Source organism: Procambarus clarkii, chromosome 1 (genome assembly GCF_040958095.1).
Source record: "Procambarus clarkii isolate CNS0578487 chromosome 1, FALCON_Pclarkii_2.0, whole genome shotgun sequence".
Lineage (NCBI taxonomy): Eukaryota > Metazoa > Arthropoda > Malacostraca > Decapoda > Cambaridae > Procambarus > Procambarus clarkii.
The window spans coordinates 44,471,085-44,488,584 of record NC_091150.1 but is presented as its reverse complement, the minus strand read 5'-3'; the positions used below and the strand labels follow the sequence as shown (position 1 = coordinate 44,488,584).

At 47.4% G+C, this 17,500-nt stretch overlaps 1 protein-coding gene across 1 annotated transcript in view; it reads right to left on the bottom strand.

The window, feature by feature from the left end:
- The window catches only part of LOC123745457 (hemicentin-2), a 209,460-nt gene that overhangs the window by 150,843 nt on the left and 41,117 nt on the right, over positions 1-17,500 (bottom strand). Inside the window, exon 2 of the mRNA XM_069302653.1 lies at positions 9,329-9,652. Coding sequence (XP_069158754.1) covers positions 9,329-9,652 — 324 coding nt within the window. The remainder of the gene's footprint in view (positions 1-9,328; positions 9,653-17,500) is intronic.

Below are 17,500 nucleotides of genomic sequence, written 5' to 3'. Positions count from 1 at the left end.
CCAGCCCAACACTACCAGCCCAACACTACTAGCCCAACACTACCAGCCCAACACTACTAGCCCAACACTACCAGCCCAACACTACTAGCCCAACACTACTAGCCCAACACAACTAGCCCAACACTACCAGCCCAACACAACTAGCCCAACACTACTAGCCCAACACAACTAGCCCAACACTACCAGCCCAACACTACCAGCCCAACACTACTAGCCCAACACTACTAGCCCAACACAACTAGCCCAACACTACCAGCCCAACACAACTAGCCCAACACTACTAGCCCAACACAACTAGCCCAACACTACCAGCCCAACACAACTAGCCCAGCACTACTAGCCCAACACTACTAGCCCAACACTACCAGCCCAACACTACCAGCCCAACACTACCAGCCCAACACTACTAGCCCAACACTACTAGCCCAACACAACTAGCTCAACACTACCAGCCCAACACTACCAGCCCAACACTACCAGCCCAACACTACCAGCCCAACACTACTAGCCCAGCACAACTAGCCCAGCACAACTAGCCCAACACCACTAGCCCAACACTACCAGCCCAACACTACTAGCCCAACACTACTAGCCCAACACTACTAGCCCAACACTACTAGCCCAACACTACTAGCCCAACACTACCAGCCCAACACTACCAGCCCAACACTACCAGCCCAACACTACCAGCCCAACACTACCAGCCCAACACTACTAGCCCAACACTACCAGCCCAACACTACCAGCCCAACACTACCAGCCCAACACTACCAGCCCAACACTACTAGCCCAGCACAACTAGCCCAGCACAACTAGCCCAACACAACTAGCCCAACACAACTAGCCCAACACTACTAGCCCAACACTACTAGCCCAGCACAACTAGCCCAACACTACCAGCCCAACACTACTAGCCCAACACTACCAGTCCAACACTACCAGCCCAACACTACCAGCCCAACACTACCAGTCCAGCACTACTAGCCCAACACTACCAGCCCAACACTACCAGCCCAACACAACTAGCCCAGCACTACTAGCCCAGCACAACTAGCCCAACACTACTAGCCCAGCACAACTAGCTCAGCACAACTAGCCCAACACTACCAGTCCAACACTACCAGCCCAACACTACTAGCCCAACACTACCAGTCCAACACTACCAGCCCAACACTACTAGCCCAACACAACTAGCCCAACACTACCAGCCCAACACTACTAGCCCAACACTACCAGTCCAACACTACCAGCCCAACACTACTAGCCCAACACAACTAGCCCAACACTACTAGCCCAACACTACTAGCCCAACACAACTAGCCCAGCACTACTAGTCCAGCACTACTAGCCCAACACTACCAGCCCAACACTACCAGCCCAACACTACCAGTCCAGCACTACTAGCCCAACACTACCAGCCCAACACTACTAGCCCAACACAACTAGCCCAACACTACTAGCCCAACACTACTAGCCCAACACAACTAGCCCAACACTACTAGCCCAACACTACTAGCCCAACACTACTAGCCCAACACAACTAGCCCAACACTACTAGCCCAACACTACCAGCCCAACACTACTAGCCCAGCACAACTAGCCCAACACTACCAGCCCAACACTACTAGCCCAACACTACCAGCCCAACACTACTAGCCCAACACAACTAGCCCAACACTACCAGCCCGACACTACTAGCCCAACACAACTAGCCCAACACTACTAGCCCAACACTACCAGCCCAACACTACTAGCCCAGCACAACTAGCCCAACACTACCAGCCCAACACTACTAGCCCAACACAACTAGCCCAACACTACTAGCCCAACACTACCAGCCCAACACTACTAGCCCAGCACAACTAGCCCAACACTACTAGCCCAACACTACCAGCCCAACACTACCAGCCCAACACTACTAGCCCAGCACTACTAGCCCAACACTACCAGCCCAACACTACTAGCCCAACACTACTAGCCCAACACTACCAGCCCAACACTACTAGCCCAACACAACTAGCCCAACACTACTAGCCCAACACTACCAGCCCAGCACAACTAGCCCAACACTACTAGCCCAACACTACTAGCCCAGCACAACTAGCCCAACACTACTAGCCCAACACTACTAGCCCAACACAACTAGCCCAACACTACTAGCCCAACACTACCAGCCCAGCACAACTAGCCCAATACTACTAGCCCAACACTACCAGCCCAACACTACTAGCCCAGCACAACTAGCCCAACACTACTAGCCCAACACTACCAGCCCAACACTACTAGCCCAGCACAACTAGCCCAACACTACTAGCCCAACACTACCAGCCCAACACTACCAGCCCAACACTACTAGCCCAACACTACTAGCCCAACACTACTAGCCCAACACTACCAGCCCAACACTACTAGCCCAACACTACTAGCCCAACACTACTAGCCCAACACTACCAGCCCAACACTACTAGCCCAACACTACTAGCACAGCACTACTAGCCCAACACTACCAGCCCAACACTACCAGCCCAACACTACTAGCCCAACACTACTAGCCCAACACTACCAGCCCAACACTACTAGCCCAACACTACCAGCCCAACACTACTAGCCCAACACTACTAGCCCAACACTACTAGCCCAACACTACCAGCCCAACACTACTAGCCCAACACTACTAGCCCAACACTACTAGCCCAACACTACCAGCCCAACACTACTAGCCCAACACTACTAGCCCAGCACTACTAGCCCAACACTACCAGCCCAACACTACCAGCCCAACACTACTAGCCCAACACTACTAGCCCAACACTACCAGCCCAACACTACTAGCCCAACACTACTAGCCCAACACTACTAGCCCAACACTACTAGCCCAACACTACTAGCCCAACACTACCAGCCCAACACTACTAGCCCAACACTACTAGCCCAACACTACTAGCCCAACACTACTAGCCCAACACTACTAGCCCAACACTACCAGCCCAACACTACTAGCCCAACACTACTAGCCCAGCACTACTAGCCCAACACTACCAGCCCAACACTACCAGCCCAACACTACTAGCCCAACACTACCAGCCCAACACTACCAGCCCAACACTACTAGCCCAACACTACTAGCCCAACACTACTAGCCCAACACTACCAGCCCAACACTACTAGCCCAGCACAACTAGCCCAACACTACTAGCCCAACACTACCAGCCCAACACTACCAGCCCAACACTACTAGCCCAACACTACTAGCCCAACACTACTAGCCCAACACTACCAGCCCAACACTACCAGCCCAACACTACTAGCCCAACACTACTAGCCCAGCACTACTAGCCCAACACTACCAGCCCAACACTACTAGCCCAGCACAACTAGCCCAACACTACTAGCCCAACACTACTAGCCCAGCACAACTAGCCCAACACTACTAGCCCAACACTACTAGCCCAACACAACTAGCCCAACACTACTAGCCCAACACAACTAGCCCAACACAACTAGCCCAACACAACTAGCCCAACACTACTAGCCCAACACTACCAGCCCAACACTACCAGCCCAACACTACTAGCCCAGCACTACTAGCCCAACACTACTAGCCCAGCACAACTAGCCCAACACTACTAGCCCAGCACAACTAGCCCAACACAACTAGCCCAACGCAACTAGCCCAACACTACTAGCCCAACGCAACTAGCCCAACACTACTAGCCCAACACAACTAGCCCAACACAACTAGCCCAGCACTACTAGCCCAACACAACTAGCCCAACACTACTAGCCCAACACTACTAGCCCAGCACAACTAGCCCAACACAACTAGCCCAACACAACTAGCCCAACACTACTAGCCCAGCACAACTAGCCCAACACTACCAGCCCAGCACAACTAGCCCAACACAACTAGCCCAACACAACTAGCCCAACACAACTAGCCCAGCACTACTAGCCCAACACAACTAGCCCAACACTACTAGCCCAGCACAACTAGCCCAACACAACTAGCCCAACACAACTAGCCCAACACAACTAGCCCAACACAACTAGCCCAACACTACTAGCCCAACACAACTAGCCCAGCACAACTAGCCCAACACTACTAGCCCAGCACAACTAGCCCAACACAACTAGCCCAACACAACTAGCCCAGCACTACTAGCCCAACACAACTAGCCCAACACTACTAGCCCAGCACTACTAGCCCAGCACAACTAGCCCAACACTACTAGCCCAACACAACTAGCCCAACACAACTAGCCCAGCACAACTAGCCCAACACTACTAGCCCAACACAACTAGCCCAACACAACTAGCCCAGCACTACTAGCCCAACACAACTAGCCCAACACTACTAGCCCAGCACAACTAGCCCAACACAACTAGCCCAACACAACTAGCCCAACACAACTAGCCCAGCACAACTAGCCCAACACTACTAGCCCAGCACAACTAGCCCAACACAACTAGCCCAACACAACTAGCCCAGCACTACTAGCCCAACACAACTAGCCCAACACTACTAGCCCAGCACTACTAGCCCAGCACAACTAGCCCAACACTACTAGCCCAACACAACTAGCCCAACACAACTAGCCCAACACAACTAGCCCAACACAACTAGCCCAGCACTACTAGCCCAACACAACTAGCCCAACACAACTAGCCCAACACAACTAGCCCAACACAACTAGCCCAACACAACTAGCCCAACACAACTAGCCCAACACAACTAGCCCAACACAACTAGCCCAACACTACTAGCCCAACACAACTAGCCCAACACTACTAGCCCAACACAACTAGCCCAACACAACTAGCCCAACACAACTAGCCCAACACAACTAGCCCAGCACTACTAGCCCAACACAACTAGCCCAACACAACTAGCCCAACACAACTAGCCCAACACAACTAGCCCAACACAACTAGCCCAACACAACTAGCCCAACACAACTAGCCCAACACTACTAGCCCAACACAACTAGCCCAACACAACTAGCCCAGCACTACTAGCCCAGCACAACTAGCCCAACACAACTAGCCCAACACAACTAGCCCAACACAACTAGCCCAACACAACTAGCCCAACACAACTAGCCCAACACAACTAGCCCAACACAACTAGCCCAACACAACTAGCCCAACACAACTAGCCCAACACAACTAGCCCAACACAACTAGCCCAGCACTACTAGCCCAACACAACTAGCCCAACACAACTAGCCCAACACACACAGCGCTGGGGTGCCAAAGACAAGACTTAAGACATCAGGTAATAGGGGAAAGATGAGAATGTATGAACGCGCGGGAGATGGGAGCGCCGCCCCTTGATGCATGGGCTGCCCCCGCGCCTGGCCTCTCGCACCGCTCCTTATTGACAGCCTTCCCTGGCCAGCTGTGTGTTCCTTGACCCCTAGTGTTCCTTGACCTGTAGTGTTCCTTGACCGGCAGTGTTCCTTGACTGACAGTGTTCCTTGACCGGTAGTGTTCCTTGACCGACAGTGTTCCTTGACCGGTAGTATTCTTTGACCGGTAGCGTTCCTTGACCGACGGTGTTCGTTGACCGGGAGCGTTTTTTGTTGGTATGAGTCCCTTGACGGACGGTGTTCTTTGACCGGCAGTGTTTCTTGTTGGTAAGAGTTCCTTGACGGACAGTTTTCCTTGATGAAAGTGTTCTATGTGTTCGTTTTCGCCGATTTTCTTTGACCGGCAAAAATTTTAGTTTGGCAGTGTCCCTTAACGGATAGTGTTTCTTGTCGGCAGTGTTTCATGACGGGCTGTGTTCCTTGACAGACAAGGTTCTTTCACAGATCGTTCATTGACTACCGGTATTCCTTGAACGACAGTGTTCCTCAACGGACAAGGTTCCTTAACACGCAGTGTTACTTAACAGGCAGTGTTAATCAATCACTGCCTGTTAAGTAACACTGCCTGTTACTTAACAGGCAGTGTTAGATCAACGCCATCTAGGTTGTGAAAACAATTACAATTTCATTTTCCCGGTGGAAGGGTGTTACCCAGTATACTGTCTGTCAAGCTAATGACGTTTTATGATCAAAAAAGTGATGTAAGGAGGCGATTGCGCTGAGGAATCCAGTTCACTTTGGGCAGTCCAGAACTCCTGACTTGGTCCTGTGAGAGGACAAAGTAGCCGCCGTCGGTTGTAGCAGTGTGTTAGCTGCTGGATTTATGCAGTGTTGTATTGACCGACGTACCCGGGATTTGGGCAAGAAGAGTAACGAGACGATAGTGGTGCATCTGTTGAGAAGTGCTGCTAGTGTGTTGCTAGAGGCGTCTGCCAGCATGTTAGCTATTCCTGTATGGGATTATTTGAGGACCCTGTCAGAGTATTGCTGAACCCTCTGCCAGTGTGTCTCTGGGGAGCAGATGTGGGGTATTGACACACTGACGATACGGTGTGTGGACTGGCCCATGTTGAGGAAGGTGACCTCGCCGATAGTTACCATTAAGCGTGGACGACATGTACCTGGACGTAGTGGACTTACTGGGATTTGATGAACACTATCGATCTATTGAGTGTCCTGAGTGAAAGCAACACAGTGTAAATATGTGTAGTAATACTTAGAGATGTTATATATATAGTGGTGAAGGTGAATATATATTGGTGAAGGTGTAATTGCGTAAAGTTTGTCCACCCTTTATTCTTTGCACTACCACTTGCCTCAGCCAGTTCTTGAAAACTTATCATCGACTTGGGGTATGATAAAGACGAAGAGGTTATAAGACACATTAACAGCAAGAACCCGGTTACTGGTCCAAGCTGGCCGTAACATAATCAGACTCCTCATCAGGTAAGAGTGACAGAACTGGTTAAGTACTTTGTGCAATCCTCTTGTCTAGATTTCCCCTTTGTTTGTGTACAAGTGTTAAGTGTATTTTGCGGTGTTGGGAATCAGTGCAGTGTTACGTGATTGTGTGCAACGTTACGACAGCGAACCATGGCCGAGAAACAGACCATTGACACTCTGGACGATGTTCAGGAGTTCTTGAACCAGTAGGGCTGCCTTCCCACGTTGAAACATCTTGGAAAACCTGCGTTGGTTTTAATAAGTGCCTTGAGATTAAGGTGAGCGATCGGGACTCACGTGTGGAAATCCTCTCAAAGGTATATAGGCATTTAAAACCTGCTGGTAAGCAGGAAAGTGAAGTGCAGAGCAAAGGTGAAAATGTTAGGGTTTCCCACTGAAAAGGAAGACCAGGGAAGTGATGATGAAAGTGACCAAGATGAACGTAATGTGAGCCTCTTAGGGAAAATTCCTGAGTTAGAGATAAATCGTGAAATAGTGGAAAAAACTAGAATGAGAGAGAGGAGAAAAAGTTACAACTAGAGAGAGAAGATAAAGAGACACAGAAGACAGCCACAACAGCAGACACAGAAGACGGCCACAACAGCAGACACAGAAGACAACCACAACAGCAGACACAGAAGACAACCACAACAGCAGACACAGAAGACGGCCACAACAGCAGACACAGAAGACAACCACAACAGCAGACACAGAAGACGGCCACAACAGCAGACACAGAAGACAGCCACAACAGCAGACACAGAAGACAGCCACAACAGCAGACACAGAAGACAGCCACAACAGCAGACACAGAAGACAGCCACAACAGCAGACACAAAAGACAACCACAACAGCAGACACAGAAGACGGCCACAACAGCAGACACAGAAGACAGCCACAACAGCAGACACAGAAGACAACCACAACAGCAGACACAGAAGACAGCCACAACAGCAGACACAGAAGACAGCCACAACAGCAGACACAGAAGACAACCACAACAGCAGACACAGAAGACAGCCACAACAGCAGACACAGAAGACGGCCACAACAGCAGACACAGAAGACAACCACAACAGCAGACACAGAAGACAGCCACAACAGCAGACACAGAAGACAACCACAACAGCAGACACAGAAGACAACCACAACAGCAGACACAGAAGACAGCCACAACAGCAGACACAGAAGACAACCACAACAGCAGACACAGAAGACAGCCACAACAGCAGACACAGAAGACGGCCACAACAGCAGACACAGAAGACAACCACAACAGCAGACACAGAAGACAGCCACAACAGCAGACACAGAAGACAACCACAACAGCAGACACAGAAGACAGCCACAACAGCAGACACAGAAGACAACCACAACAGCAGACACAGAAGACAGTCACAACAGCAGACACAGAAGACAGTCACAACAGCAGACACAGAAGACAGCCACAACAGCAGACACAGAAGACAGCCACAACAGCAGACACAGAAGACAGCCACAACAGCAGACACAGAAGACAGCCACAACAGCAGACACAGAAGACAACCACAACAGCAGACACAACAGGAGAACAACGTCTAACATTAAACACGAACTACACACAAAATATAATTTGAGATTGAACTCCCCCTTGGAATCCAGCGAAGATGAAGAGCGGAATTATTATTATACAGCATGACAAATGAACATTATTATACACCATGATGGTGGAAACGTGCCTATACAGCCGTGACAAATGAGCATTATTATACACCATGAAGGGGGGGGGGGAACTTCTCTATACAACATGACAAGTAAACAATGAGATGGAAGGACTGACTCACACTTACATAAATGATAATGCAGAATGCAGCATATTGAAGAGGCACACCACAATGGCATATTAGGAGCCTGTGGATCCAGCTGGTGTTTGAATATTCAGTGCAGCTTAGCTAATGAGGAAGAACAGAGGCAGATGAGGTATGGACGGCCTCCTACTGCAGTATATAGATTCATACGTGTGGATACAGACTCCCTACGTGTGGATACAGACTCCCTACGTGAGGATACAGACTCCCTACGTGTGGATACAGACTCCCTACGTGTAGATACAGACTCCCTACGTGAGGATACAGACTCCCTACGTGAGGATACAGACTCCCTACGTGAGGATACAGACTCCCTACGTGAGGATATAGACTCCCTACGTGACGACAGACTCCTACAAGTCGATGTTTGCAGCTGATAGGAACAATAGAAGGAAGGAAGCCTACAAAATACCGGATAAGATCTTAAATAATTGTAAAATTGACGAAGGGAGTGACTGGAACTGTCCCAGGATACGGGAGGGAGACGTGGAAGGGAAGGGGAGAGGGGAGTCCTGAGGAACAGTCCAGAGAGGGGAAACATCTACCACAGCACACGCAACGTTGAGTGTGGTAGACGGGTAGATTCCCAGAGCGTTGGTGTATACTCCTGGGGCACATATGTCGGGACAGACGCCCGTCCCAGCAGGGTAAGAACACGGGGGTACTCACGATTGACGGTGATGGTGGCGGTGACGGCGTTGGTGATGGTGGTGGTGTTGGTGATGGTGGTGGTGGAGACCGCTGCGACCGCTGATGACGCGTCAACGTCGTTGTTGGTGAGAGTGACGTTGGAGACGCTGGTGATGGCGGGATGGATGTTGGCGGGAGTGGGCGGGAGGGTGTTGGTGGTGGCGCAGGTGATGTTGGCCCCCGCGGTGGCCCTGGAGGCCACCACGTGCAGCACGGTGCTGGCCACCTGGCCCTCCCGCTGCACCTTCGTCGCCCCGGCCACAGACACGCCGCTGCTGCTCCACTGCAGCCCCGGCGGCGGCTCTGCGGGGCACAAACAACCTGAAGGATCTATTACCCCGGGCCGTCATAGTGACGTCACGTGTCTCCTCCACACCACATGTAAAATAAAACTACGTGTAATTTTCGTTTGGTTAGGCGAGGGAAGGTTAGGTTAGGTTAGGCGAGGGAAGGTTAGGTTAGGTTAGGCGAGGGAAGGTTAGGTTAGGTTAGGCGAGGGAAGGTTAGGTTAGGTTAGGCGAGGGAAGGTTAGGTTAGGTTAGGCGAGGGAAGGTTAGGTTAGGTTAGGCTGGAGTAGGTGAGGTTCAAGGTCAAGTACGTTTATTGAGACAATAAAATACATCTCAAAGGGATAGAGTAGCTTAGGCTATTTCTACCCCCCCCCCCCACCTCCCTTTACTTCAAGTCCCTCAAGGGGCGCACAAATTTAGTGAGTACAAATATACAAATCACAATACATGAATCCCATTTAACATTGCAGGTTAATAAAATAAGCACAGCATATAAGTGTTACACTCTTGGGGCAAAATTCTTGTAGCTCCTAAGTATCCTGTCTATCATATCATTATCACACATCCAAACAATTTGATTTAGTACACTACTTATTTCCTTATTTTCTATAGTTATCAATACGATGTCACTCTAATACATAATGTTCTAAGGTGTGGGCGTGCGGCATACTACATAATTTACACTCCTTATCTTTTTCACTGACATCAACACCGTATTGCCAGATATATTTGTATCCTAATCTTAATCTCATGTAAATGGAATCCTTACTAGTAGACTTTCCTCTTCCATAGGTAAAGGACGAATTTGTATTTATTATTGAATAATGCTTAAGTGTGTTACTGTTGTCCACAATTCTCATTGTCTTAACTTTTTCCTCGTCCTCTTGGATCATCTTGATTCTTGTCTGTATGTGTTTCAAAGTTTTCTGACATACAACATCGACAAGAGTTTTTTCTGTGGCTCTCTTCGCAATGTCATCAACTACCTCATTCAACAGTATTCCCACATGTGAAGGAATCCACATGAATCTTGTTTTATACCCAGTTTTTTCTAATGTCTTAACATTCTCTCTACACTCGATCATACAACCCGTTCTCGCACTTGCTTACAGTCAATATTGGCATATTTAATAAGTGCATATGTGACATACTAATTGATTGTGAATATTTTAGTTTACCTTGAAAAGCTTCATAGAAAACACCGACCTCACCTAACCTTCTTAGTATGTTAAGATAAGCATCTTATTGCTTCTTAATTACAATTATTACTTAACCTATACCGTTGATAGGTATAGGTTAAGTAATGGTGCTGGCCAATTACAATTATTACTTAACCTATACCGTTGATAGGTTAAGTAATAATTGTAAATATGAAGCAATAAGATGCTTATCTTAACATACTAAGAAGGTTAGGTGAGGTCGGTGTTTTCTATGAAGCTTTTCAAGGTAAACTAAAATATTCACAATCAATTAGTATGTCACATATGCACTTATTAAATAAGCCAATATTGACCGTAAGCAAGTGCGAGAACGGGTTGGATCATAATATGCTGGTATACTGGGCGTTTGCTATTTAAAGACTCCAGCGCTCCTCTACTGTCTACAAACAAACTGGCATTTTTACCACATTTGACTACTTCCTGTAATCCTGCTAATACAGCTTGAAGCTTGGAGTCCGGCCTGCGTTGAAGAGACATTGTCAGTTAAGCGGCGTCCAATAACAGTATCTACAGTGCCGATGTCAGTGTACTCCCTGATCAAGACTCCACATCCTGCCTTTCCATCCCTAGCTACTGACCCATCACAATATACATGTAGAGTGTTTTCTGTAGGCAGTTGTCTAATTATACAATCATATGTTGGCCTCACCTATCTCATATTTTTTTTCTTTTGTAAGGGAATAATTACTACATCTACGTTACAATCCTCCCATGGTGGTGTGAATTGTCTCTTGGTAGGTGAGGTTAGTGTAGGTCAGTTTGGGTTAGGTAAGGTCAGGTAAGGTTAGGGAAGATTAGGTAAGATTAGAGTAAGTCGGGTTAGGTAAAGGAAGGTCAGGTAAGGTTAGAGAAGGTCAGGTAAGATTAAGGTAAGTAAGGTAAGATTTAGGTCAGGTTAGGGTAGGTCAGGTAAGGTTAGGGTAGGTGAGACTAGGTCTAGAGTAGAGATAACGTAAAGGAGTACCTACTTATCTCAGGTCTTAGACCTTACTGGAAACGACGAAGCATTTGATTATTTTGAGTCCCTTTATTCCCAACGAAAACTGTTGCTTTATTGAAAAGTATTTCATAGCAAAATGAATAATCGTGCACAATGAAAGGACAAGAACGTGATGTAATAATAAGAAAAAAGTAAAAAGAGAGGCAGCACAAAGGGATCGAACCTGTGTCGCTAAACTATGATGACCACGAATGAGCGGCCTCCACATTTCCTCTTAAAAAAAATCATAATTTGCATTTATTTCTGTCATATTACTTAAACGTTAATATCATAACGCGTACGATACTTTCAGCGAGTTTGAGACACAAAGTTTGGTGACAGTTCGTATGTGTGAGATGGGAGGGTTCACGCCTCCCCTCCCCCTTCCCACACCCCAGTCAAGACGCCACGCATTTATATGGCATTATGTGAACCATTACTACGCTCTGGAACCAATCGTATTTCAGCACCGTGGAGAGGAGGTGGGGATCTGCTGCATGGGTGACAGCTTCTCCCCCATATCAACCTACCCTGGCTTTGCGCCCTGTAGAGGCCACTCCAGACCGACAACCAGAGCACAACTCCATAGTGTCATGAGATTGATGGATGCCTGCTACTTCGCTCATACAACGTTGTAGCGACGACATTATCATTAACAATCATTGTAGTTACGTTGGGTGTTCCCTGAGACGCCAAACTGGCTGGGTAAGGGCGGGCGAGAGAGTTGTGGAGTTACTTGTGACTTGTTGATGTTGTTGGTGGACTTGTAGATGTTGCTGGTAGACTTGCTGATGTTGCTGGTGGGACCCTTACCTGGAGAAAGAAGGATCAGGCAGGGCATAGGGTGGGGGATCAGGCAGGGCATAGGGTGGGGGATCAGGCAGGGCATAGGGTGGGGGATCAGGCAGGGCATAGGGTGGGGGATCAGGCAGGACATAGGGTGGGGGATCAGGCAGGACATAAGGTAGGGGACGAGGCAGAGCATGGGGTGGGGGATCAGGCAGGGCATAAGGTAGGGGACGAGGCAGAGCATGGGGTGGGGGATCAGGCAGGGCATAGGGTGGGGGATCAGGCAGGACATAAGGTAGGGGACGAGGCAGAGCATGGGGTGGGGGATCAGGCAGGGCATAAGGTAGGGGACGAGGCAGAGCATGGGGTGGGGGATCATGCAGGGCATAGGGTGGGGGATCAGGCAGAGCATGGGGTGGGGGATCAGGCAGGGCATAGGGTGGGGGATCAGGCAGAGCATGGGGTGGGGGATCAGGCAGGGCATAGGGTGGGGGATCAGGCAGAGCATGGGGTGGGGGATCAGGCAGAGCATGGGGTGGGGGATCAGGCAGGGCATAGGGTGGGGGATCAGGCAGAGCATGGGGTGGGGGATCAGGCAGGGCATAGGGTGGGGGATCAGGCAGAGCATGGGGTGGGGGATCAGGCAGGGCATAGGGTGGGGGATCAGGCAGAGCATGGGGTCGGGGATCAGGCAGGGCATGTTCTGCAGAGGGTCTCTACGTATTGGAGAGATGTAGGTGGTAATTACGGGAGAAAAGTTTGGGTTGGAACAGAAGGTTGGTCTGTTACACTCTTCTCTGGAGATGCTGACCTACTGGTGAAGGGTTTCCCACTCCCTCTGAAGTTACTGAAGGTGCTGAACTGTGGCTCCCCCATTCCCTTTTCCCCTCCTTGCTTCTGGTGCCCTGTCTCTCTCTTCCATCAGTCTGTCCTTCTACAGAAAAAACATCAAAACAAAAAAAAACTTACATGCAGACGATTGCTCTACCTGAATAATATTGCATCTTTTGTGGTTTCATTCGTAAACACCATCTTTATCAGTCGCTTCCTTTCCTGCTTGTAGCCTCCTAGCCTGAAAACCCTCTCTCTCTCTCTCTCTCTCTCTCTCTCTCTCTCTCTCTCTCTCTCTCTCTCTCTCTCTCTCTCTCTCTCTCTCTCTCTCTCTCTCTCTCTCTCTCTCTCTATATATATATATATATATATATATATATATATATATATATATATATATATATATATATATATATATATCGTTGTTCCAGCCTTCCTGTCCTCCTTATCAGCATCCGACGACCTTGTGAAGGAAATTCTACCTGCCCACTTACATCAGCTGGCAGGTGTACATGATCCCAATTTTACACGCTGTGCCACAGAGTGGGCCTCTCGTGCAGGCCAATCACCTCAACCACCATCCCCAAAAGCCCACAGGCAATCCAGCTGGGATGGCCCCATTGTAGACCAAGTTGCTGCAGAGTGCCTGGGTGCTGCAACAACACAACACGACATTGCTCGCCTCACAGCAGTAGCAGCACCACATGCAGGGGATTTCCTGTTAGCAACCCCAATGTCGGCAACTGGCACGCGTCTCACACCACATGCCCTCCGAATTGCTGTGGCCCTCCGCCTTGCTGCCCCAATCCACACCAGATATAGGTGTATTTGCGGCGAGGTGGTGGCTGACAGGTACGGCCACCATGGCCTACTCTGCCAAAGCACAGGGGGATGGCACTCGAGGCACAATGAAGTTAACGACATCATCAAGAGGAGCCTCACCACAGCTGGATGCCCAGCTGAAAGAGAGCCCCGTTACCTAACGCCCCGTAACTCTGATGCTCTTATTGGTCGCCCGGATGGTATCACAGTGAACCCCTGGAAGAATGGCAAGCAGTTGGTATGGGACTACACGTGCGTATCAACCCTGGCTAACACCTACATTAACCTCAGTGTTGCACAACCAGGTGGCGCTGCCACCCACAGGGAAGCAGCCAAATCCCGTAAGTATAGAGAACTGGATCACCACTACAATTTTGTCCCCATTGCTTCTGAGACACTCGGCGCCTGGGGTAAAAGTGCTACCAGTTTTTTGGAGGAACTGGGTTCTAGGCTCATTGAAACAACAAGGGACCCAAGAGCTGCAAGCTTTCTTTTCCAGCACCTCAGTGTGGCGATACAGAGGGGAAATGCGCACTGCATCCAGGGTTCCTGCCCGCCATCTGAGGAGCTGGAGGAACTCGACAACCTATGATAACCATCTTTGTAACCCATATGTAACTCCATTTTTGTAACAAAGTTCAAATAAAGTAAATATATATGTGTACATACAAAAGAATGGGGGTGGTAGGAGAAGATAATATTAGTGTTCAGTGAGAAACCACAAGGTCTCCTCTGAATACTTTTTATTTTCTTCTCCGAGGCTGTGGGTCCCCACATTGGCACCAGAGGTGGTACCCTCACAAACTTTTATATATATATATATATATATATATATATATATATATATATATATATATATATATATATATATATATATATATATATATATATATATATGTCGTACCTAGTAGCCAGAACGCACTTCTCAGCCTACTATGCAAGGCCAAATTTGCCTAATAAGCCAAGTTTTCATGAATTAATTGTTTTTCGACAACCTAACCTACATAACCTAACCTAACCTAACTTTTTCGGGTACCTAACCTAACCTAACGTTTAAAGATAGGTTTGGTTAGGTTAGGTAGGGTTGGTTAGGTTCGGTCATATATCTACGTTAATTTTAACTTCAATAAAAAAAAATTGACCTCATGCGTAATGAAATGGGTAGCTTTATCATTTCATAAGAAAAATATTAAAGAAAATATATTAATTCAGTAAAACTTGGCTTATTAGGCAAATCGGGCCTTGCATAGTAGGCAGAAAAGTGCGTTCTGGCTACTAGGTACGACATATATATATATATATATATATATATATATATATATATATATATATATATATATATATATATATATATATATATATATATATATGTATATATATATGCAACAATGATCACAAAAACACTGATCCAAGTATGCAGAATAACCACATATGAAAAATAGAAAATGCTTAACGCGTTTTCGGCTAATTCGCCTTCATCAGATTCTACTTTGCTCTGATGAAGGCGAATTAGCCGAAAACGCGTTAAGCATTTTCTATTTTTCATATGTGGTTATTCTGCGTATATATATATATATATATATATATATATATATATATATATATATATATATATATATATATATATATATATATATATGCGAACAAGCCAGAATGGTCCCCTGGACAATATGCAACTGAATATATATATATATATATATATATATATATATATATATATATATATATATATATATATATATATATATATATATATATATATATATATGAGGGTACATATATATGTATACCCTCCAGGTTCTTCGTCACAGTTCTTTCGTCCTTCCTTCTTCACTCTTGGTTGGAGACTTCTTGAACTCCTATTACTACAAAAAAGCTCTTTTTTCTTTCCAGCAGCTGAGAAGAGCATTTAGCAGCTTCCTGAGAAGTAGCTGCTTTCATAGCTTCATTCACTTCTTTGGATGCAGACATAGTACCTGGGCTGCTTTGTGACATTTTAGCAAACATTTCTGTGTCTTTGGCAAAGGTCTTCCATCACTTTCATTCCTTGTTTCCAGGCGGTTGAATAACTCATACTTGGTCTGACTGAGATTTTCCTCGAGTTTCTTGATCCGTTTTTGAGGTGCCCACAGTTCAGTCTGGAGGATTTTTATTGTGTCCTTCATTTCCTTCAGTTCCTTGCTGAAATCCTCAAATACTTAGTTGCTCACCTCGCAGGTAGTATCTCCCTGTCCCGCCCGTTCCATTATGCAGTGTTACATCGCGTTCATTCTCCTTCCCTGTTCCATTAAAGTGGGTTAGAAACTGAGGCAGTGAGAGTGAGCCACAGAGTGCATGTGTATCAGTACTCGCCTTGTTGTTGTTGCGGAAGTTGAGCTTTTGCTCTTTGGTCCTGCCTCTCAATTGTGAATCTACTGGTGTACAGATTCCTGAGCTTCTCGCGCTTCATCATATCTACATTTGAAACTGTTTATGGAGTCAGCCTCCACCACATTACTGCCTAATGCATTCCATTAACTAACTACTCTGACACTGAAAACATTCTTTCTAATGTCTCTGCGACTCATTTGGGTACTTAGCTTCCACCTGTGTCTCCTTGTGCGTGTACCACCCGTGTTAAATAGTCCATCACTGTCAACCCTGTCAATTCCCCTGAGAATTTAGTATGCAGTGATCATGTCTCCCCAAGCTCTTCTGTCTTTCAGCGACCTGAGGTGCATTTCACGCAGCCATTTCTCGTAACTCATGTCTCTTAGTTCCGCGACTAGCCTAGTGGCATACATCTGAACTTTTTCCATTTTCGTCTTGTGCTTGACAAGGTACGGGCTCCATGCTGGGGCCGCATACTCTAGGATTGGCCTTACAAACATGGTATTCAAGGTTCTGAAAGATTCCTTACACTGGTGTCTGAAGGCAGTTCTGATGTTAGCCAGCCTCGCATACGCCGCCGATGTTATTCTTTTGATGTGGGCTTCAGGAGACAGGTTTTGCGTTGTATCAACTACCATATCTTTCTCTCTGTCTGTTTCGTGAAGGACTTCATCTCCCATTTGGTATCCTGTGTCTGGCCTTCTATTTCCTCCGCCTAGTTTCATTACCTTACATTTACTTAGGTTTAACTTCAATATCCATTTGTTGGACTATTCCTTCAACTTGTCTAGGTCATCTTGTAGCCTCATACTATCTTCCTCTGTCTTAATCCTCCTCATAATTATTGCCT